Raw genomic sequence first — 21967 nt, forward strand, 5'->3', positions numbered from 1 at the left:
GTTATTTGGTTGCAAGTATTTGGATGTTGATAAGAACCTAGGTCTCCAGGGGATTCTATTTTTAAGAGAGACTACACGAGGCAAAACTAATTAACTTTATAAAGAAGGATTTCCTACAATCTGATCCTCTCTGCATCCATTTCTGTATATATGATCAGCAGTTGTGTTACTTTGAAATTCAAGATTTGAGCAAGTTAATTCAGCCCCAGGGGATGTCTTAGCAACTCTCCTGGCTTATTCTATGAACCTCTTTCATTTATACTCTCCATGGTACATGTGTGTTCTGATTTCAACCCACACAGAAAAGACAGCAGGGCCATTGATAGGTTCACTGGCTCCTTCCCCTACTGCTCACTCTCTGTTTACCCTATCCCATCTGTGTTTATAAACCTCTGTTGTCCCAGAGGGCAGGGCTGGCCCAGTTTATACCAGCCTCTTAAGCTCAGGTTCCATATATGATTTAGACTTATGGATTCATTCAAAACTGCTCTGATTCTCTCTTGATTCTATGCTGCGCAACTCTTGGAGCATTTAGCAGGGAATCTATCAAGTGGGAAATGGAATGGGGCTTCTGGAAGGATGGGTTTTAGCCTTCCAGTTCCAACACAGACACACGTTGTAGCTTAGCTGACCACTCTCTTCAGCTGCCTTTACACTCAGGTGTGGGCCGTGTGTCTGTTAAGTGTGGGCTGTGGACCTGTTGTTGCTGTGGTGTCTGGGAATCCATGGAGAGAAGCCCCTTACCCGCATTGCTACCCTCTCCCCCATCCAAGCACTACTGCCTTCAAGAGCCCACATAGCATCTTGCTTGCCTCTTCCTTCTCCTTGTCCTTTTCTGTTCTTGGCCCTGTGTGTTCACAGTTTTCTCATCAGTACAGCCTAGGCACTGAACCTCCCTAACCAAAGTGAAGTAGAATGGAGGGGGTACATGCAAGCCCCACCCACCAGAGGCTGGTTGCTCTGGTAACACTGCTCTCCTGACAAAGGGCAAATGCTACAGCTGGCCCTTTGGCATACAGAGAGACTGTGCCCAGAGTTAAATTTCCTACTTGCTCACGTGGTGACCGTTTTGAACTCTGGAGTTTGGCTATTGTGGGCTTGCTGGCTGAGCTCTTCCTAAAATCATTTGAAGTCCAAAGAAATTCAGTTTTCTTGTTTGTTTAACGTTGTGCTAAGTTGCTTTAGTTGTGTCCAGCTTTTTGCAATCCCATGGACTGTAGTCCACCAGGCTCCTCTGTCCAAAGGATTCTTCTGGCAAGAATACTGGAATGGGTTGCCTTTTCCTACTCCAGGGGACCTTCCCCATCCAGAGATCACCTGTCTCTTATGTCTTCTGCATTGGCAGGCAGATTCTTTACCACTAGCGCCACCTGGGAACCCCTTGTTCAATGGGTGGGGTGATATAAAAAGACTGATCCTCTGCCTACGCCTCTGTTTATCCCATTCTTTACATTTAAGTGCAAACTCAAAACTTAGAAATGCAAAACTGCCCACCCAGGCCTCACACTTTTTGAAATGAAGGGCTGGGAGCGTATTTCAAAACATCAACCGATCATTTGAGACCTGGATGGGAGCCCCAGGAATAGTGCTGAGTGCAGCTAACACACACATCTTGGCTCAGAGCAGGCGAAGAAGAACAAGTTGGGAAGAATAATCAAAGATTCTCAGATGGCGAGAGTCTGGCTCGTTTATGTGGGCTGTGCTATTTACATCGGAAAACAAACAAACGATCAAAAAACAGTATGGCATAGCAAATTGACAAACTGTACCAAAGTAACCACTCCAGAATTACATGAATCACAGCATGTTTTGGAATAAAAGCAGATGTTGTTTAAGAAGTACGTTACTGAGTATGATCTGTGTTGAGGTTGAGCATTGGGAAAGGCAGCTGACTTCTCTTACGAGGGGGGATGGCTCTCCCTGGGGCCCCCATTGTCCTGTGGGCTTCCTATCCCTCCTTGAGTTTCTTTGTCCTCCTTGAGATCTGCTTGACCTAATGATGACTTGACAACCTAGGGATGTGAGTAGGGAGGGGACCCGGGTTGGGGGGAGACAGCATGCCACGCAGAGATCAAGTCCATCATCAAGGTGATATGCCTCTTCTTGGTCCTATCTCTCTGCTTCCTCAGGTGTTTCTTCTGGCTAGAATGATTGGGGGGTGGGGGTAGAAGGGTTGCAATGACTGCAATTATTATTGCAATAATTATTGCAATAATGGTTGCAATTATTTCTTGGTACTTCACTTTTATCCTTCATTCCCAGGCCAACCTTCAGGAAGCAAGTGGAGATGACTTCCCAGCTGGAGATGATGGCAAGTGGAGATGACTTCTCAGTTGGAGATGATGGCCAGATGAATAAACCCAGACAGCTCCCCTTTTCTCTTTCCTGTCATCCTACTCTGTTGCTTTCCTACCATCCCTCTATGAAATTTATTTTTTATTTATAAATTTATTTATTTTAAAATTTTTTCCTTCATCCTTCTCCCTGAAAATTATTTTGTTTGCATCTGTGTTAATTGTTTGCCTCTGCCTCACAGAAAGTAAAACCCATGAGGGCAGTACCTCACCAAACAACAAGATGAAGGCTTCCTTTGAGTACCTTTTTTGAAGAAGAGAAAAAAGCTAAAGGAAATGTAAGAACTGGGGCCCCGGGATCTAAGAAGATACAACTGGGTCACTGGTGGACTCTGAAATCCAAAGAGCTGAGAAGAGGGATCACTGACTGACCCAGAGCATCAACCTAGGTCTGTGCAAGCATGGCCAGGCCAAACTCATCACACACAGATACATACAATGTTCAGACAAATGTACACATGTGCATTAGAAGGACTGACGCTAAAGCTGAAGCTACAATACTTTGGCCACCTGAAGTGGAGAACTGACTTTTTTTAAAGAAAAGACTCTGATGCTGGTAAAGATTGAGGGCAGGAGGAGAAGGGTGTCGCAGAGGGTGAGATGGTTGGAGGATGTGATGGATGGCATTACAGACTCAATGTACATGAATTTGAGCAGACTCAGGGAGATACTGGAGGACAGGGAAGACTGGCATGCTGCAGTCCATGGGGTCTCAAAGAGTAAAACACAACTTAGCAACTGAACGACAACACGGGGCCTGAGTCAGAAAAAACCTGTGCTGTATCATTTCATAGACTTGACTGTTGAAGGAGCTTAAGTTTGTAAGCCTACTCACTTTCATCTCCTTGTATAGAGATGATGTTTCCAGGTAACCATTTAAAAAATAAAGCATCTCTACACACATTCCGTCCATCACCGTGATATGGTAGCCTTCCTCAAAGTGGATTTATTTGGACAGATTGTCAGTACACTTCTAGAATTCCCAGTGGGGAACATGCAGGCATGGCTTGTCTGGTGGTCGTACACGCATCCCCCAGCCCTGCCCTGAACATGTGCCAAAGGGGTTTGTGTGTGTGTTGGAGGCGGAGGAAGTGGCTGCTATTTGAAGCTTCCTTCGAAAGTTCTGTGTCACCCAGTAGTCAGGCAGCCTGAGGTCCAGGGGAGAGGATTGAGCTACAGTTAGAGGTGATGCACTGGTCACTGAGCCACATCCCCGTCAGGAACCCTAGGCTCTGCTACCAGTGGTACAACAGACACCCTTGCCATCACCTTCATCTCATCCGACACACAGTGGTGGCTCCATAACCCTCACCTGTGGTTCACACTGCACAGTGCTCTCCTGAGTCACAGAGGCCCCAGGGCCACCCTCCAGTGGAGGAGAGTGACTGGAGGATGAGAGCTGACTGTGCTGGGTGCCGGGCCGACAGCAGTGTGGCAGGGAGCACCATGCGGGCGAGTCGGGAGCCTGGAGATGATGTGGACATTAGTGGCATCTTGTTAATGTGCCAGAACTTTGGAGGGTAGGGGGATGACAAAATAAAAACCAAAAAACACAGTTTTCCCACTCTTGGAGGGGGGTATCCCCAAAACAGATCTTAACGGGCATTGTGACAAAATGACATTTTTCCCTCTGCTGGCATTGTCTGACTCTCCCATATATTAAAAGGTACCAAAGCCAAGTTTCCAAGTACATTTCAAGGTGTTGTGGAGGGAGCCTGCTGAAAGGATTGGGTCACCTGCCTGGTCAGTGAGTGAGTAGGAGGGGTGAGCTTCCTGCCTGATGACCTTTAACCCTTCGACTTAACCTGTCGCATTTCATGCTATACTGGTGACATCACTCACAGGAGACAGGCCCTGTGCATAGAATCTGGGGTCCCTGGAGGAGGACATGCCCTCTGAGGCCCAGATGGATCCCCATCTTTTACAGCACTCCCACTGACAGTAGGAGGGGCAACAGGGTGCCTTCATAAAGTGGGGGCCGTAAAGAGGGGGACCTTCACTGAAGTGTGTGGTCGGGGTTCAGAGAGGCCAAAGCTCACAAGCTGGCCAACAGGAGCCGACAAGAGACAGCATCTTTGCCACCATCTCCACCAAGGTTCGAAGTCACTCTCAGGCTCAAGAAAGAGCGGGTGACCTTTGAGTGCCACTGTGCGGGAAAGAGACACCACATGCTGGTCCAGGACCCAGTGCTCCTGCCCAGATGAACGGGGCGCTCACGGATTTCTGAGTAATGCTCTGACATACGCGCACACATACTACGAGGATATATTCCTTTAATTTTGGGAACTGGAAAATTCCTTTAATTCGGTCTATGTTTGTATAACACAAAGATGGCCAAGAATCCACCAGCCACCCCCCCCCAAAATCTGACGCTCAGGCCCGTTTGTAAGTGGCCGGCCACACACGTGTGCACATGGCTATTAGGTAGCTTTTCCAAACAACTCAATGAAAAAAGGTTGTATTTATATGTATAGAGATTATATATATATATGTATGTATGTATGTAGATAAAACCATGGCAATCTTCATTCCGGCCCAACATAAGAAACCACACACCCGGTGCCACTCACCAAATACCCAGCAAATGCAGGACATGCCATTCGAGGGTCTTGTCTGCTCATCGTGGCCGCCCCAGACTGGACAGCGACGGGACACCAGGTCACCAGAAGAATATGCTCACGCGTGGAACTGCATTTCCAGTGTATGCATATATATGTGCGGACGTGTGTATATGCGCGCGTGTGCCTGTGTGTGATCCTGCAAGTAGAAAACACCAGTTCATCCTGTTCATACTAAGCGTGTTAAAGAAATCAGATTTTGTAACCGAGAACACATTTTTTTTTTAAAAAGGAACATTGAAGGTCTTCAAAAATTGCTACGGTACAAAAAAGGGGTGTGTGTGTGTGTGTGTGTATCTGTGTGTCTTTATATATTTATATATGTATATTAACCAGAAATAGCGACTCTACAGAAGAGATACCCACTCCTGTTTTCTGTAAGTTTACTCCTCATGGTTCGCTTGGCTTCGGCTTTGTCACCAAGTCCTCAGGTCAGTACATGGCACATAATGGTATTATTGGCACAGGTTCAGAATCGAAGTACAAACTCCAGCTTCTGGTGCGTCCTCCTGCCCTTTTTCTGTCTCCGGTTCCTTCTGTTGGGTCTTCTTTCTGTTTCCCAAAGGAGCTCTGGGAGAAGGCAGTCCCCCATAGGCGTCAGCATTTTTATAAAAATATATTTGGCCTATAGCGTCCTGCTCTGAGAGTTCCCCACCGGCAAACAGAAGTGGTAGGGGTGGGGACCCTCCCCTTAGATAGTTTAGTTTTAGGTTTTGTGTGTTTTTTGTAATTTTTAATTTTTTTTTTTTTACAGGTTCACCAACGGAATCCTGTGTGGAAAGAAAACAAGAAGATTAAATGGCAGCGGGCCAAAAGTAGTAGGTGTCTATGAGGCCCCTCTGAGCCTCTGTCACCAAGACCTGGGTGCACAGCTGCCTGGCTAAATGACACACAAGTGTCATCCTGGGGGCACCAAAGCTATCTCGCTGGACCTGGTCACCAAGGACTGCTACAAATGCTAGGAATCCTGAGGTGCCCTCGTGTTAATTACAGTAATTAACAGAGTGGTCCTCCTGCCTTTGAGGGAGGGGCCTGGGCTTCCCAAGAGGTGGCTGGGACTACCCCGACACTAACTCATGAGCAGGCATGGCACTCCAGGCCCTCAGGTGACTGAATGCATCCAGCGTCCTGCTTGCTCCCCTTCCAGCTCCCGATGCCAAGGGCAGGGGGAGCTGCCAGCTACAGTCCTGGGCTGCAGGAAGCAATGGAATCCATTTCAATCTTGCTCAGCTGGACGGGGCTGGGACTTGGGGAGGCTGATGGACTGCATCAGAATAACTACCCCTTGGGTCTCCCTAAGAAGTGATCTCACTGGACAGAGGAAGAACCTGAACTGCCCTGCGTGCCGGCCAGGTCAGATGGCTACAAAGAAGCAGATGGCTTTTGCCCAGTTTGGGGGGTGCTGCCTCAGAAAATTGGGACCCCAAAGTCATCCTGCCTCAGTGACAAACCCTGAGGTCAGCATCCCCTAGGGAGACAGAGCTACAGCCGTCCTGGGGATGGCCAGGTAAGTCAGAATGCCCCATAGCTCAGCCCCAGGTTCCGGGAGTGGGGTTGGCTCAAAGCTGCTGTTCTGTTACAAGGGTGGGGTGGTGTGTCTCTCTGCTGTCACTCAGAGTCCTCATCTGCACTCCCACAATGACAGGAAATCGGACCCTCAAATGGTACAAAGAGGATACCATGGCACCCTTCTTCCAAATGGACTCTGGGGTAAGGTTCTTTCTCCTGCATCAATAATCCCCCCAGGTGAACCTACACAGGACGGAGGGCTGAAGGGCATCCGGGTGCAGGGACACACCTTCAGCCCTCAGGAAAGCATCTGGTCAGCACTGCACACGTTGTCTTCTCCGAGGGCCTCAGCACATGAAAGTCTACTCCATGAGGTGAGGTGGCAGTGCCTGTTCCCTCTCCAGGACCCCTCGTGGTTTGGATAAGAAAGGCAGGGCGTCGCCTTGCCCAAACAAATGACACCTGTTTGGGCAATCCCAGGAGGCCCAAATGAGGCGTCCACTCATCTCCTGTGGGATGGCCTGCCTGGCTGTGAGCAGGAGTGTGATGAAATGGACATCTGGTCAACTGTGTGCTGGACCACCCTCGGCAAGGTCACTCCAACTATCCACCACCCCCGCCAGCCCCCCGCCTGCCAATGCCTAGGCTCTCTAGGATTTGCAGGGAGAGAGGGAGTGTGGTTTAAAAAGTGAAATCATTAAAGCAGAATATCCCTCCTGTATGTCTACCTTCTTTTTAATCTTTAGAAAGTTAAAAAATGTGGAGACAAATCTGTGATGATGCCACTTATAAGAAGTCCTCAGAGTTGTCAAGTTCCTGGGGACAGAGAGTAGAAAGCTGGGTGCCAGGGGCGGGTGGGGGGAGTTAGTGTCTAAGGGGGGCATAATACCAGTTCAGGAAAAACAACAAGAGTTGTGAAGGTGGACAGTGGTGGCGGCTGCACAACTGTGAATGTACTTAATGCCACAGAACTGTTCCATTAAAAACAGTTAAAAGTAAAATGGTCAGTTTTATGTTATATATATTTTACTACAATTTTAAGAACTTAAGAAATATATTGGGGGACTTCCCTGGTGGTCCAACGGTTAAGATTTTGCCTTCCAGTGTAGGGGCTGTGGGTTTGATCCCTGATCAGGGAACTAAGATCATACATGCCTCATAGCCAAGAAAGCAAAACATAAAACAGAAGCAATATGGTAACAAATTCAACAAAAGACTTTTAAACAATGGTCCATATCAAAAAATCTTAAAATATATATACATATTGAAAAAATATTGTTGCTATTGTTTAGTCACTAAGTTGTGCCTGACTCTCTGCAACCCCATGGACTGCAGCATGCCAGTCTTCCCTGTCCTTCACTATCTCCCAGAGTTTGCTCAAACTCATGTCCACTGACCATTGGGTTGGTGATGCTATCTAACCATCTCATCCTGTCACCTATGAAAAAATATGGGGACAGTAAAAGCCAGACCTAGTGACCTAGTGACCGTCTGCCCAGATCTGGGGCAGTCTCTGGATTGAGTTGCTGCCCACTGCCCCAGCAGGTTGACCACCAGGCCCCTGCCCACTCTCAGATGCATCCAGGGTGGGACCTGGAGTCACAGGGCCTCCTTTCCTAAGAAGGGAGAACTGCAGCCTGGGGCTGCTCTCCAATCCTTCTTGGCAACCTTAACCAAACAGATGAGGGAGGCACTGCTACTGCTTCTTCCCTGGGGCCAGCCGTCTCCTGAGGGTTTTTCAAACAGACATTATCTGCTAAAAGGCTTAAAAGTCTTCAGTGCTTCTGACAGTGGCTCCTCGGATCCTCGAGGACAAGGGCCCGGCCCCTCTTGCCCCATCTCTCCCTCTCTCCTTTCCGGGCGGTTGCCTGGCTTCAATAGCAAATCTCTGACCTGAAAAACCCCAAGTTTCTGCTGACTGTTACCTCCCTGGGGAGACCTTCATGGATACCCCTTCCTTTCCTAAGCATGTTCTGTTTAATCTCTGTTAGAGCATCTGTTTCTGTGACTCCTCAGGCACTGCTTTGTACCTGAGTGTGTGTACATCACATGTCACCCAGGTCTCATGGGTGCCTGCCAGGTCCGCCAAAGTTTGCCTGGGTACCAGCTCTGAGCCTGGCCCTCTGGAGGGAGATCAACACTGAATGAAATTCAGAGCAGAGGCATCTGTGTGAAAGAAGCATTGTCCTCAGCCCCTTATCTGTCTGGAATGACCGTCATATACTGCCTGCCTGGGAGGATGGCTGGAGGGGCTCTTGGGCCACTGAGGGGGCCAAGTATCTTCCAAACTTAACAATATCTGCTTCTATCAGCATCTCAGGCATTTTCCTGGTGGCTGAGTCATTAAAGAATCTGCCTGCAATGCAGGAGACCCAGGCTCAATCCCTGGGTAGGGAAGATCCCCTGGAGAAGGGAATGGTGACCCCCTCCAGTATTCTTGCCTGAAAATCCTAGGAACAGAGGAACCTGGCAGGCTAAAGTCCATGGGGTAGGAAAGAGTCAGACACAAATGACTAACACTTTCACTTTCACTTTTTCAGAATGAAAAAGAGGTGGTATAGAGAAGGAGCGATGGCTCCAACTCTGCACCTTGAGTAGCTGTTGGAACAGCAGTGCTGGCTTCCTGCAGAGGTGATGGTCCCCTGCAAGAAGGAGAGGGCTCGGATGCCAGGCCACCTTCCAGGCCTGCCCCAGTTCCTGCTGAAACACTGCTGCTTGCACTCCACTTGAGGGGAAGCGCTGGGTTTTTTCTGATCCAAAGGCTCAGAGAAAGAGCCTCTCAGCCTGGCATTCACCCAGGGAGGGGCAGAGAGGAAGTGCATCCTGCCTGGAGAAGGACACTGGCGAGGTCGTATAGCTGGTGAGGGCAGGCAGGGGAGACTCTGAGCCAGAAGGAAAAGCTGTGGCTGGAGAGAGATCTGAGCGATCAGGGATCCAGGATGAATCCTGACTTGGGAGAAACCAGTGCCCTCTGCTGCCTGGAAGGGGATGCTCTGGCTCTGTGGCCCCCAGAGCTGCAAACCACACGAGGGTCCTGGGTTTCAAGATCTGTATCAGCTTCTGAGGAACAAAGAGAACAGGCAGTTGGCAGCAAGGCCTCCTGGAGAGTGAGCCTCTAGTTAGTTTCTCCACATCCCGAAAAAGCTTCTTGCACACCGGTTTCCTTGGTGCTGGTTCTCAGCTTGGGGAGAAAAACGGCTTCCAGAAGGGTCTGGATGTTGCTTTGAAGAAAACATTTCTTTGAATTACAGAAGCTGGATATTCTGTTAATGCATTTTTCAGAACAAAGCAGGAAGGCTCAGGTGCACTTCTTGTTTTTTTTATTAGTTATCTCTTCAGTGTGTTTTTTTTTTTTTTTGAAAATAATAATAACACATGATTTATTTCTCACTTGCTTCAGATGCAAGAGCTTTTATGAGTTCTCAGGCTGGAATGAAGTGGCCTCGGCAAACGGGAAGATCTGAACACTGATGAGGTTTTTCTGAAGTTTACTTGCTGCATGAAAAATGACAGGAAATCAGCCCAAGAGCCAATGACAGGCCTGTGTTCAAGGTCTCTTTCCTCGGAGCAGGAAAGGCCGCCTCGTTTTGTCTTGCCCAGCGTTCCATCAGGCTCCACTGAGGAAGGTCCAGGTAAAGAGTCTGCTGGAATCTCTCACAGAGGCTGAATCTAGGGAAACGGGACAAATTTCTGCCCAGGTTGGGTCACCTGTGTCCACGAGCCCTAGAATCACCATCAAGCTGCCCGCAGGGAAATGGGGTGGGCGGGGCTTGGGTCCCAGACGTGCGTGTGGGTTAGCGTGAGCACACAAGACGGTGCTGTAACAAACTGTGGTAGCATCATTAAAAATGCATTTGGAGAGGCCTAACAGTTATGCAAGAGATAAATATCTCTGCTGGCTCTTAAACCTTAATTAAATGTTCCAGTATTAATTGCTATTTATTTAAGGGACAATAAGAATCCCAATAAATCTGAGCCGTCTTCCTGGCTCTCCACCGCTCCATCCTCACATCCAGGCATTAACTGTAGACATCAGGGACACTTCGAAGGCGAATGTTTTCCTCCCAGTGAGTGATAAACAGCCCGTGTGACCCACAGCGAAGGGATGTGTAAGCGTTTATCAAGGACTAACAAGGCTGCTCACGTGGACCTCCTGGTCTGCGTCTCCGGGAGGAGTCGGCTGGAGGGAGCCACTGCCCCGAGTCCATAGGTGCTGTGGCTTAGCGTGGCCAGGCTCCGCTGAGTCCTGTTGCCTCTTCTCTCCTCCCCAGAATGCCCACCTGAGATCCATGGTGGGAGGGTCGAGCTCTCCAGACACAGAGGTGTCTTCCTGTAGATGGGGATGGTCTTGAAATTGATCCTCACGCAGAGTTGGGAAGTGGGGTCTGGACAACTGGTGGAGAACATGGTCCCTGGGGCCCGTCTTGGGTGGCACACTGGCAGAACCCACCTTTTAGCTCGTGGGGTCCTTCTACGTCCTGGGCTACTAGAGAGAACTGGGCAAAGGGGACGGGAATGTCTTCTGGACCAGAGGTGTGGATAAAAAGCACTTTTTCCTCCCAACCTGGTTTTCTTTTAAAGTCAGGTCTGCAGCTCCTTGGTTCAATCCTTGGCCCAGACTTTTGGAGGATCCGGGGCTGGTCTCTGAACTGCAATGCCCCCCTGCTCTGCAGAGTCAGGCTGTGTGTCCCCTGCAGGGATGCCAAATCAGCTGGAAACCCCTCCTTCCTCTCCCACTACCTGACTCCCTTCTCACTTAGGGTGCCATCAGGGATGGAAAGGGGCACAGAGGCATTCCACTGGGAATAGCAGTTGAGGAAGTCTGACTGGTGGGCAGAGTGTGGCCCGAGAATCAGGTGGCCTAGGATCACGTGGCCCCACCACTTACAACATGACTGGCCTCAGGCAAGTCACATGACCTCCCCATCTGACCTCAGTTTCCCATCTGTAAGTGGGATTGCTGAGAAGACTGAATGGGTCTCTATATGTCCAAAGTGTGCCAATGAGCTGCCATGTGAATGTGCCATTAGGGCAGTGTCTCCCCCACCCTCTCCAGATGGGGGCTACTTGGAATGGAAGGCGTGTCCACCTCAGGCCTGCAGGTCCACAGCTCTTGGAGGAAGAGAGCAGATGTCTTTGATGTGCAGGGCTAGGGTCTCCCAGGTCAATGCCTTAAGCATTTATGCATTTGTGAAATCCCAAAGGAGATGCAGGCGCTCACCTGGCCGCCCTGCAGAGGCCTTGCCAGGCAGGCGGGAGTTCCACTGCTAACTGGGAGCTTCCCCATCGCTTGCTGGGTTGAAACGCCAAAGGGAGCTTGTCCGAAGCCTTAATGAGATGAGTCACATCCGGGCAGACAAAGGTGCAAGCATCTGACAGAGAAGCTGTGTCCAGGGCATGTGGCTCTTGAATGTCGGGCACAGCCCTCATCTCACCTGCCTGACCTATACATCTCAGCAAAGGCCTCTGTGTGAGTAGGGGGTCAATTTCCATTTTAACCTCATTATATTCCTTCACCCATCGGCTAAACATAGTGCTAATCAGGTTGTTCTGGCTTCAGGACAAAAGTGAGGGATGGACATTTGATGTGGAATAAATATACAGTTCGCTAGGGCTGGAATTATGAACCATTTGATTGATACCTGCTTCTCCAAGCAGCTGGGGCCCCTGGCCCCTCAGAAGTGCTGTAAGCAGAGGCCTCTGAGGGTCCTGTGTGCTCCCGAAGAAGATGGGGTACACCCCAAGAAGCCCCAGGACCTTCTCCAATTCTGACAATATTTCCCACTCAGTCCCCACATCAGAAGGTGAGAAAAAGTAAAGAAAAAAAATTTTTTTTCAAATATAGATAACCCTAAAAACTGGATTCCCTGCTTCTGGAAGGGATGTGACGTCATGCTTAGAGAGAAGATCTGGAGGAAAAAAGATGTTCTCTGTGGATGAGCAAGATGTCATCCTTTGAAAACCCTAGCATCAAACAAGAAAAATGAAAAAAAAAACAAAAAAAAACCCAGTCACCTCAATTGACTGTTCATCCAGAATGTGCAGTCACTGGGGGGGTGACAAGATCCTTTTCCCCCCACAGCAGCCTGTGTGTTCAGGAGGTTCAGCACAGAAGAAAGCAATTTAATGTCAGCATTAAAGTCAATATCATTGAAAGCAAACCAAATGTTCCTATCCAGCAGAGCGTGGCAAATTCATCCCTGTTTTGGTACCGGTCCCTGGCTTCAAATTAGTAGACGTCTCAACTCTTCACTTTCTCTCTTTATCATTTTCTTTCTTATCTCTTAATTTTTATATTTCAAAATTGTATTTTAATTCCACTCAGTGTTCTCTCTCCCCACCCCCACGTAGAGACGGGGTGGCGGCATGGTGTCTGCCCACTGGGCTGGGGCTCTGATCTCCTTTTGTTTGGGGAAGTGAGGGGTGTACCTATAGCTTGTTTCCAGAACGGGGTCCCCTGCCCTACAGGGCTTCCTGGGAGATGGAGCAGCATGTGCAGAACTGGACAAGATTGCAGAGCAGGGGTTCCTGAGTCTGTCGTTCCCTCCCACTGGGATGTGGGGGCATTTCTAACGAGTGCAGCAGAGAGACCACACACCCAGCCCTCTGGTTTGCATTCAGGGCAATGATGCCCTTGCTGAGGCCCACCTGCCATGTCCAGACAGGCTCCCAGTATTCCAGAGGAAAGATGGGGGGGTGGGGAAAATCAAGCAAGGTCCAATAAGAGAGGTACATACCATAAAACAGACACATGGCGTCTGCCCTGCCCCCAGGAGGTAAAAAAGACTTCGGCCAGTCAGCAGGAGATTTCAAACCATTTCTCAGACACAAAGGCCACAGGAATAAGATGCCGATCAGAAGAAGAGGGCCTGCAGCAAGCAGAAAAATGGGCTTGCGAGGGCTCATATGTAAAACCTGACAGGCAGGCTGGATGGGACCTGTTGCAGAAAACTGGCTTCTCCAGGCAAAAAGAACTCCCATAAGGTGATGCTTCACCTGGCCTGGACCCACTGGCCACCTCTCCCTGTGTTGGCCAGTCCTCCCTTTCACTTTGGGAGGCCTAAGAGGACACGCAGTCCAAGGGTTCTGTGCATAGGACGAATCTGGTGAAGATGCACAGAGATGCTATGTCTGGATTTCAGATTTTCATTTGCAATACAAGTGCAAAGCTCAGGGTCTCTGCCTCTGAGATCAGAGATTCCACCCACTTTACTGCACATTATGGAGAGGGCAGGGCCTGATGCCTAAAATGCCCTTTGCCCCAAGTTATTTTGTCCCCTTCGAGACTAAGCCAATGTTTCCCAGAGCCAGTGAGAACCAACAGAGCATCACCTTTGGCCCCAACACAAGAAGCTGTTCTCTCCAGGGCATCCACACCAGCTAGCTGTGCCCACCCTACACATGGACAGGGCTCTCCCAGGACATGGGGGCAGAGAGGGAGACACAGTGAAACACCAGGACCCACCTACTCCCTTTTCCTTCTCCCCCCAAGCCTGAGGTTCTGAGTGGCCAAGATTTATATCCAAACAGGCACACAGGCATTCAATGAAATGATTTTAAAGCTTTTTCTCCAATTCTTTGTGAACTCGGCCTTCTGGAAGGCTGGGATGCAACCCACGGGCTCCCCAATGTGGTCGAGTAAAAGCAAAGTCGTTCAGAGGGAGGGTCCTGGGGTTTCTGCTCTCCACTCTTCTCCCCTGGGGAGGGAGTATCTCAGACAGAACATACAATAGAGTCCGACATGGAGATACCAGGAGAGGAGCAGCAGGGAGGTGTCTAAGGAACACCTCCTCGCTCTCCAGGACAGGACAAGGCCAACATGAGCCACAGACACAACAGTTGAAGGCTCCCCTGAGTCTCCTCGACCTGGATTCTGGGAGGAGCCCGGTAGGGCACCTTGGGCAGTGTCCCCGGTCACCACTCCTGTCACTGACCCCATGCCCCTCAAGTCAGCCTGCTGTCCTGCTCATTTCTTCCTAAGATCTTTAAGTCGTTGGAGAATTGTTTCTCTTTTAATTTACAAAATGATGCATGAATGTGTACTCACTTAGGAAAAAAAAATAGCTTATTGATATTTTAATCTAATTCCGGATAAACCTTCAGAAGCTGACTCAAGGGTTTCTTAAACATTCCCAGGGATGGTTTTAGAGACATGTCTTCTTTGAGGGATTACATATGACTCATTAAAAAGAGCATTTAATAACCAGGAGTCTGCTTGGTGTTTGATATTTCTGCCAGATCTGCTGCTGACATTTTAGTGATGGGGATTCACAGATATTGACTGGGGAGGGAGGGACCCATCACGATTTGCTGATATTTTGGAGGCTTGATTGAGACTAAGAGGCTGGTTCTGGGCTCTGAGCTGTCTGCTCAGCTTCCAGAATGTGGGATCCAGGACCAAGCAAGGCAGGTCCATCCACTGGCCAAGTGCAGGGGTCCAGATGTGAACCCTGGCACCTTAGTACTGTGCGTCTTGTCTCATCTCAGCAAATGAGCTGCCTGCATGTGCCCCGACCACATGAAGAGATGAGAAAGCTGCCTGACACCAATCCACAGACCCGGCATCCCCAGAAGGGGGCAGCGGCCAACTCTGGCTCGCGCCTGCACTTACCGGTTCCCATTAAATGTGGACTTGTACTCCCCGGCCGGGTGCAGCGTCTCGTCAGTGTAGACGGGCACGGATGCCCGGACACACTCGTGGGAACACTGGAGGGTCTCGTTGTAGGCCGTGAAGATGTCCAGACTGCTGGGCACCCGGGCAGGCGTGAAGTCTGTCAGGTTCTGGCAACTCTCCTCCTGATGGTTCGTCTTCCGCTGGTGGCTGTTCCTTCGTGGGTTCCCACTCTGTGCGCAGCTGGGGGAGAGAAAGGTCGGGGTGGGGGTCGGAGTCGGGGTGGGGGACTTGCAGGTGCAGAGACCCACCAGCATCTCCCGCCGCACTGATGCTAAGGAATCTTCACCTCCAGGCATTAATTAGACATCATTTAATAGTAATTCCCAACCTCTTCAGAAAGATCAACCACAAGCAATGGGCTCTTTTTTTAAAAATAAAATAAAATTTGAATGTTAGATGCGGCCGTTATTGCAGGAAGGATTAAGAAGTGAGGGGTGGAGTTGTGTTATCGGGGAGCGGAGGTCTGGTTTGGCCAAGAAATGTCAGCCGGGTGGTAGTACTGACTCAGTTTCCCCAGGAACACCTAGATGGTATGGAAATGATGATCATGGGGAAGGTTCTGTCCACAGGTTGGGGCGGCCGTAGTTCACGTGGAGTGGACCACGTAATTATCTTTGGGGATAGATAAGACTGGGAACTCTCATCCTCAGCCTCTCCTCTGCCCAGGCTCACAAGCTGGAAATGAAAGCAGACCGTTTGGATCTATGAAGAAGACTGTGTTCGTGCTCGTGGGTACCTACCTTCGTTCCCTGTCCTTTTGGACCACAGAGGCTTTCAGACACTATGTGGACTGCACACATGGGTCCCACCCCTGTTGACCAAGGAATTTGATAGAGAAGGTGCACAGGGACACTTCCCGGCTCCAGGAGTCACCTCTAGGGCAAGTTCACAAGGATGGAAAGAAGTGTCATGCCCATGAAGGAGGGCAGGGAGGAGGAGATTTGAGGGGTCGTGGTTCTCATTAGCTCATCAGTTCTCCTTTTCTACCCGCTTCACAGCTCAGAGCCTTTGCAGAGTGAGTGGGCTGCAAGGGGCAGGGGTTCATGAGCCTGTCCCCATATAAATTGTGTTAATTCCCTGCCTCTTCCCAATGAGAGAATCTCGATAGCTGGCAAGGAAGACTGCCCATAAATGAAGGTGAGAAGATGGATGTGAAAGCCAAGGGACGCCCCCCAACCCCGCTCACCAACGTCATGGAACCACTTATTCACCCTGCTGGACTGTCTTCCCCAAAAGACTCTTTGAAGGTCTGCTGAAAACCCCAAAGTGTGGGAAAACCAAGAGGAAGCTTGTTGCCTATTACAGCATCACAGTCTGCCACCTCCTTGGTGGGGATGGGATTTCACCATCAAGACAGCCAGTGGGATCGGACCTGCCGAGCATCCATGCAGTCCAGGGACCTGGAGCCCCTTCTCCAACCAGCCAGCCCTGCCCAAGACATGCTGCTGAGAGCTGACGATTATCTTCACTATCTCCCCCAGAAAACACCCCAGGTCCAGGGTTTGCTGGCCATCAGGAGCTCTAAGACCTCCCTGGGCTGTTCCAGGGTGGTACCTCTCCACACGTTGTCCTCTGTAATCCTAAAGGCCGGCTTTCTCTCTCATTTCCTCAAGTCTCTGTTACCCAGAGGCTCAGGGCACTTCCCTCCCACCAATCTGTGACTTTCTACCAAGGCTGGCAGGGGGATGATTTGCATCCAAGGTGCTTTGGCTTTGATGTTAAGAGGTGCCTCACTAGCTGGAGGAGAGACTACAGGTGGACAGGGGCCCAGGAGGCGTGCGGGCAGTGGGGTCAGCTGGCAGCCCCCTGATTCTCCCAGGGGTGTAGCAGGTGTGTACACCCAGCAAGGCCAAGCTCAAAGTAGGCCAATTTCCAGGAGGAAATAGGTGAAGACGGGCTGCCTGGAGCAAAGAAGTAACCTAGTTCAGCAGACACAGAGTGACTGCGAGAGGAAGGTGGGGGACGGCAAGGGGCGGGCAGGGACCCCAGCCAGGCTGCTGGTATGAAATAAGGAAAACCAAACCGAGCTGTGAAGGGGACATTCAGAGGGGCGCTAGGATCCGAGAGATAGGCTTTGGGAACAGGCTACCTGCTGCCTAAGGAATTAAGCCAAGCAGGGAAACCCACTGGGAGGGCACTGTCAGGGAACAACCCCTCCCACTGGGTGGCCGAGCTGTCCGGGCAAAGGCGAGTGGGTTGAGCAGGGCAGGAGCTGTGTGGCACTCTCCATTCCAGAGAAATGATTCCCTGGGCTGTGATCTGAGATGGTGTTGAGAAGCAAGAAACTCTCTGTGTGTGCTTCCCCAGGGACCCCCACTGACCCCCATTACCCAGCCAGAAGGGCCAAGGGTCCTTACCAGTTTTTTAAGACAAGAGTTGTAATCAGAGCAGCTATGACCATGATGAGGGAGACGGTGATGGTGATGATCTGATGGACGGCCAAACCTGGAAACAGAGAAGGAGGAGGGGAGCCGTGAAACCAGAGGCATGAGATGAAGGGGCCCAGGAAGAGACAGGGAGTAGGGACCTGTCCCATCCACTCAGCCCTGAACACAAGGTCCCATCATGTGTTGAGAAGCCCTGCAGGGGGTTCCATGTTGATGGGGCCTCGTGGGACCAGGTCAGGTCAGTTTCCTGCCCACATGCAGGTGCTGCCAGATGCAGTGGGTACCAGGACTGTTTTCACCTGGAGCCAGGGAAGGGAGGCCCCAGCCTGTCCTCTCTCAGGCCCTGAGAAATGACTCAGCCCTTGGGCAGCTGTGGCCATTGTTGCACCTGCTGACCCCTTCACCTGGCACGGGTAAGCTCTGTCACCCCTCCTTTTTCTCCTCCCAACTTGGGTAAGTTCTGTTCCTTGTGTCTGGGCACCAGGGAAGCTGGCCTGCTGGTGGGAGCAGGGTTTGCCTGGACCCAGGAGAAGCCGGGACAGCCCAGGATTTATTGGGAAGGGAAGGAAGAGGCAGGTGACACTGTTGTAGATTCAGGCACTTGGGTCACTGGAAAGCATCTTCATCTTCCCAGATTCCTCTCCAAGAAGTTCACTGCCAGATGAGCTTCCAGGAAATAAGAGATCCAGACCAAGCAGGTGATGCTTCCTGAAGTCCCAGAGAAGGATCTGCAGTCTGGTCTCCAGGTCCTGTCTCCTCTTGTGTGTGTTATACACCATGGTGGGAGGAGGCAGGGGAAACAGCAGACAGGGAAAGAAGGACTGGCCACTCCAGGAGCAGGGTAGCCACAGCCACAAATGAGAGTGGTCTGAACGCCACACGAGGGCCAGGATGGCAGAGGACAAGAATTCTGTCTGTACTGTCCCTCTGTCCATCCACCCCCATCCCCTGCATCACCTTCCATCAAACATAGATGCAGGGGGAGGGAAAAAAGACAGGCTGGCAACACCTCTGATCCCTTCCCATATAACTCATCTTTACATCCTTCCGGGGACACTAGGGTTGAATCCTCTGGTCAGTGAGGTCCACCTGGAAGGTCCAGGACTCTGGTCCTGCTCTTTTCCCATCAGCAAGAACCACACCTGAGGAGCTGGGGGCTAACAGCCATAAGGGGCTCTGCAGAGACCCCTGCAGGTGGCAGCACCCTGCCCCTGGGAGTGCTGACTCTGCCATTCTTTCATCTCTGCCACTTGAGTATCTGTCTCTCTCCTCTTCTGATGTTCAGATGCAGAGGCCCACCCATCACACCTGAGGACCCTGCCAATCCTGGGGTGAGGACACAGCATGTGTGTGGTCCAGCATGGAGCATCTCACAGATGTAACACTTTTTTTTGGCGGCCTCTGAAGGACATAGTCTCACAAACAGATGTTACCTCTCCACTGAATATGATCTTCGTGGGGGGAATTGCTAATAAATGATTCAAAGCTGGCATGACCAGAAAACAAGCTCTTCCTGGCTGCCTCTCTTTCGGGCTATTTCTGTTTGTCCCTAGGAATTCCCTTCCTGAGCCCACAGAATAAGCAACACTTGGAAAACCGAAGATGTCATGGGCCTCCCTTCCTCTTTCTTTTAGCCACTGATTCAAGAATCACCTATTGAGTACCTACTGCATGCCAAGCAGGGCCAGTTTTGACTTACTCAGTCATGGTTCCTGCCCTCAGGAACAGCTGCTGTGGTGCCCATTTTTAAAAGTGGCAGCGTTCACTGCTGGTTCTGACCAGTGGCTTCCCATACACCTGTGCCCAACACGTGACATGTACTGTAAAGCTCTGAGCCAGTTTGCCTTCCTCTGGGTCTGCCAGATCAGCCTGACAATGGGGTTGAAAGCTACATATGCCAGTAAGGGACCACTCTTAATCTCACCACCAGTCTCAGTAATCTCTATATGTTCACCAGCTTCTTCCCTGAGACCCAACTCAGACTTTGTTGGAAGAGGGAGGTTGACATGAATGTCTATTTTAATGGCTGATCAGGGAAGATGGCTGTCCAGTCTTCCCTCACCCTCCATCTACACAATCCTTCTGATTCAGTCAAGAGACGAGGATGCTGTCATGAAGAGTATGAGCTCATCCTGCGTCTGTGCTTCTTGTGAGAAGGAGGCTGATGATGGCGATGATGACTGACGGTACTGATGTTGATGATGGTGACTATGACGGTATTGATGTTGACGATGGTGACTATGACGGTACTGATGTTGATGGTGACAATGATGGTACTGATGTTGATGATGGTGATGGTGACTATGACAGTACTGATGTTGAAGATGGTGATGGTGACCATGATGGTACTGATGTTGATGATGGCGATGGTGACTATGATGATACTGATGTTGAAGATGGTGATGGTGACTATGATGGTACTGATGTTGAAGATGGTGATGGTGACTGACGGTACTGATGTTGATGATGGTGACTATGACGGTACTGATGTCGATGGTTACTATGATGGTACTGATGTTGATGATAGTGATGATGATGATGGTGATTGTGCTGTTGCTGACAGTGACATTGATGGAAATGGTAATGGTGGTGATGATAATGGTGATGGTCATTGTGGTGTTGCTGTTGGTGATGGTGATTTGATGACAGAAATGGTGATGGTGGTGGTGATGATGACAGTATAGTGGTGATGATGGTAATATGATGCTGGTAATGATGATTGCAGTGATGGTGATGGTGGTGATGATGCAAGTCGTGATGATGGTGATGTGATGGTGATAGTGGTAATGATGATGTTCCTGCTATTGCTGATGGTGATTTGATGGTGGAAATGATGATGGTGATAATGATGGTGATGATGTAATTGATGATGATGGTATAGTGGTGATGATGGTGATATGATGCTGGTGATGATGGTGGTAGTGATGATATGGTGATACTGATGGTGATAATGACGGTGATGGTGATTATAATGATGTTGATCACAATGACGGTGATCACAGGCATCCTCAAGTATTAGAAATTGTCAGGTGTATATTATCTCACTTATTCTTGCAACAACACTCAAAGGTGCATACTGTCATAATAAAAATGGAAGTGAAAATCATCTGGACAAGTTTGCTTAAATTCCTTGGATCACATAGAACCTGATGGCTCCTAAACCCATACTAAGATTGTAGTATTATAGGATTTGATCTCAAACTTTATTTATTTCTGTTTGGGCTTTGATCTGGGGTCCTTGCATCTTCCAAGACAGAGGCTGGCACCACTACCCTCTATATTCCTGGGGAGAATAATCTGCTAAATTATGGATGCTGGTGTTTAAAAGCCTCATCATCTCTTCCATGGATAGATCTCTTAAGGGGTGCTCTGGAACCATCTCAAGAGCCTCTCAGCCATCTTGGCAGGTCATACTCCCAAGTCCACAGCAATAACTGAACATTGTTTCTTGAGCTAAACCTGCCATCTTCTTGGGTAGGAGCATTCAACATCTATGGAGTATAAAAGAGCACACTGAATGGGAGTGAGCCAAAAGTAGTAGGGATTGGTTCAACTTCAGGCCAAGCCCAGCTAAAGGCACTGAGAGCTCCCTTACAAGAGCAGAACACTTTGTGGCCCATGCCCCAGTGTCTGCAGAGCCAAAGAGGCCCAGGCCACCACTGGACTTGGACCCCATATACCAAGGGAATTCTTCTGTTGGGTTGAACATCTGCAGTGACCAAAGTCCTTGGAAGGGAAGAGCTCAATGACCAGCTGCATCTTAGATGTTTAATTCCCTCCCACTCCCTCTGTGACTAAGGATGGGGAAAAAAGCATTCATTCTCTTCATCTGGTGAATGGAAGAAACTGATGATGAGAGGGGGAAACAGCTGGCTCACGGAATACCCTCACTGATGACAGGAAGACCAGAAGCCCAGCCCTTTGCCTAAGGATCTCATGAGTCTTTGAGCCACTGAAGAAAAACCCCAATCTTCATCAACTTTATATCCACCCCACTCCCAACCATGCACAAATTGCCTGGCACAGAACTTTGCAACAGCACTGTGGGACATATTATGACATTGATAACTGAAGAGTAGAGAACAAAAAGCCAGGGGAACTGGGAGAAAGTTAATGACATAATTCTAAAGTTTGCCTTGTTCTAGAGGACCCTTTCCTGCCTTCTGTGTGAAATTTCTCCACAGGACTTGCCAAGTTAAAATTTGGAAAATATGATATGTGGGTTAATAACCAGCCAGGATCATCTGGGTGGAAGTACAACAATAATATCACAGCCATGCTCTTTGGAAAGACTTGTCTATGCCTGTCTTCACACCCATGATCAATTTAATCCACTGCCGATCCTGCAGAGCCCGGGTGTAGGCAGTTTGCTACTCTGGAAAAATCAAACGTCAAGCTCCAAATGAACAAATCTGTAACCACATT

The 21967-nt window shown here is 49.6% G+C and overlaps 1 protein-coding gene across 1 annotated transcript in view; it reads right to left on the minus strand.

Annotated features, from left to right (window-relative positions):
• Positions 1–4607: 4607 nt before the first annotated feature.
• AJAP1 (adherens junctions associated protein 1) overlaps positions 4608–21967 on the minus strand; it is a 130840-nt gene continuing 113480 nt past the window's right edge. Inside the window, exons 3-6 of the mRNA XM_027565092.1 lie at positions 17513–17600; positions 15093–15335; positions 13219–13350; positions 4608–5742 (exon numbers count right to left, since the gene is read on the minus strand). Coding sequence (XP_027420893.1) covers positions 13278–13350; positions 15093–15335; positions 17513–17600 — 404 coding nt within the window. The 3' untranslated portion in view covers positions 4608–5742; positions 13219–13277. The remainder of the gene's footprint in view (positions 5743–13218; positions 13351–15092; positions 15336–17512; positions 17601–21967) is intronic.

This window comes from Bos indicus x Bos taurus, chromosome 16, assembly GCF_003369695.1.
Source record: "Bos indicus x Bos taurus breed Angus x Brahman F1 hybrid chromosome 16, Bos_hybrid_MaternalHap_v2.0, whole genome shotgun sequence".
NCBI lineage: Eukaryota > Metazoa > Chordata > Mammalia > Artiodactyla > Bovidae > Bos > Bos indicus x Bos taurus.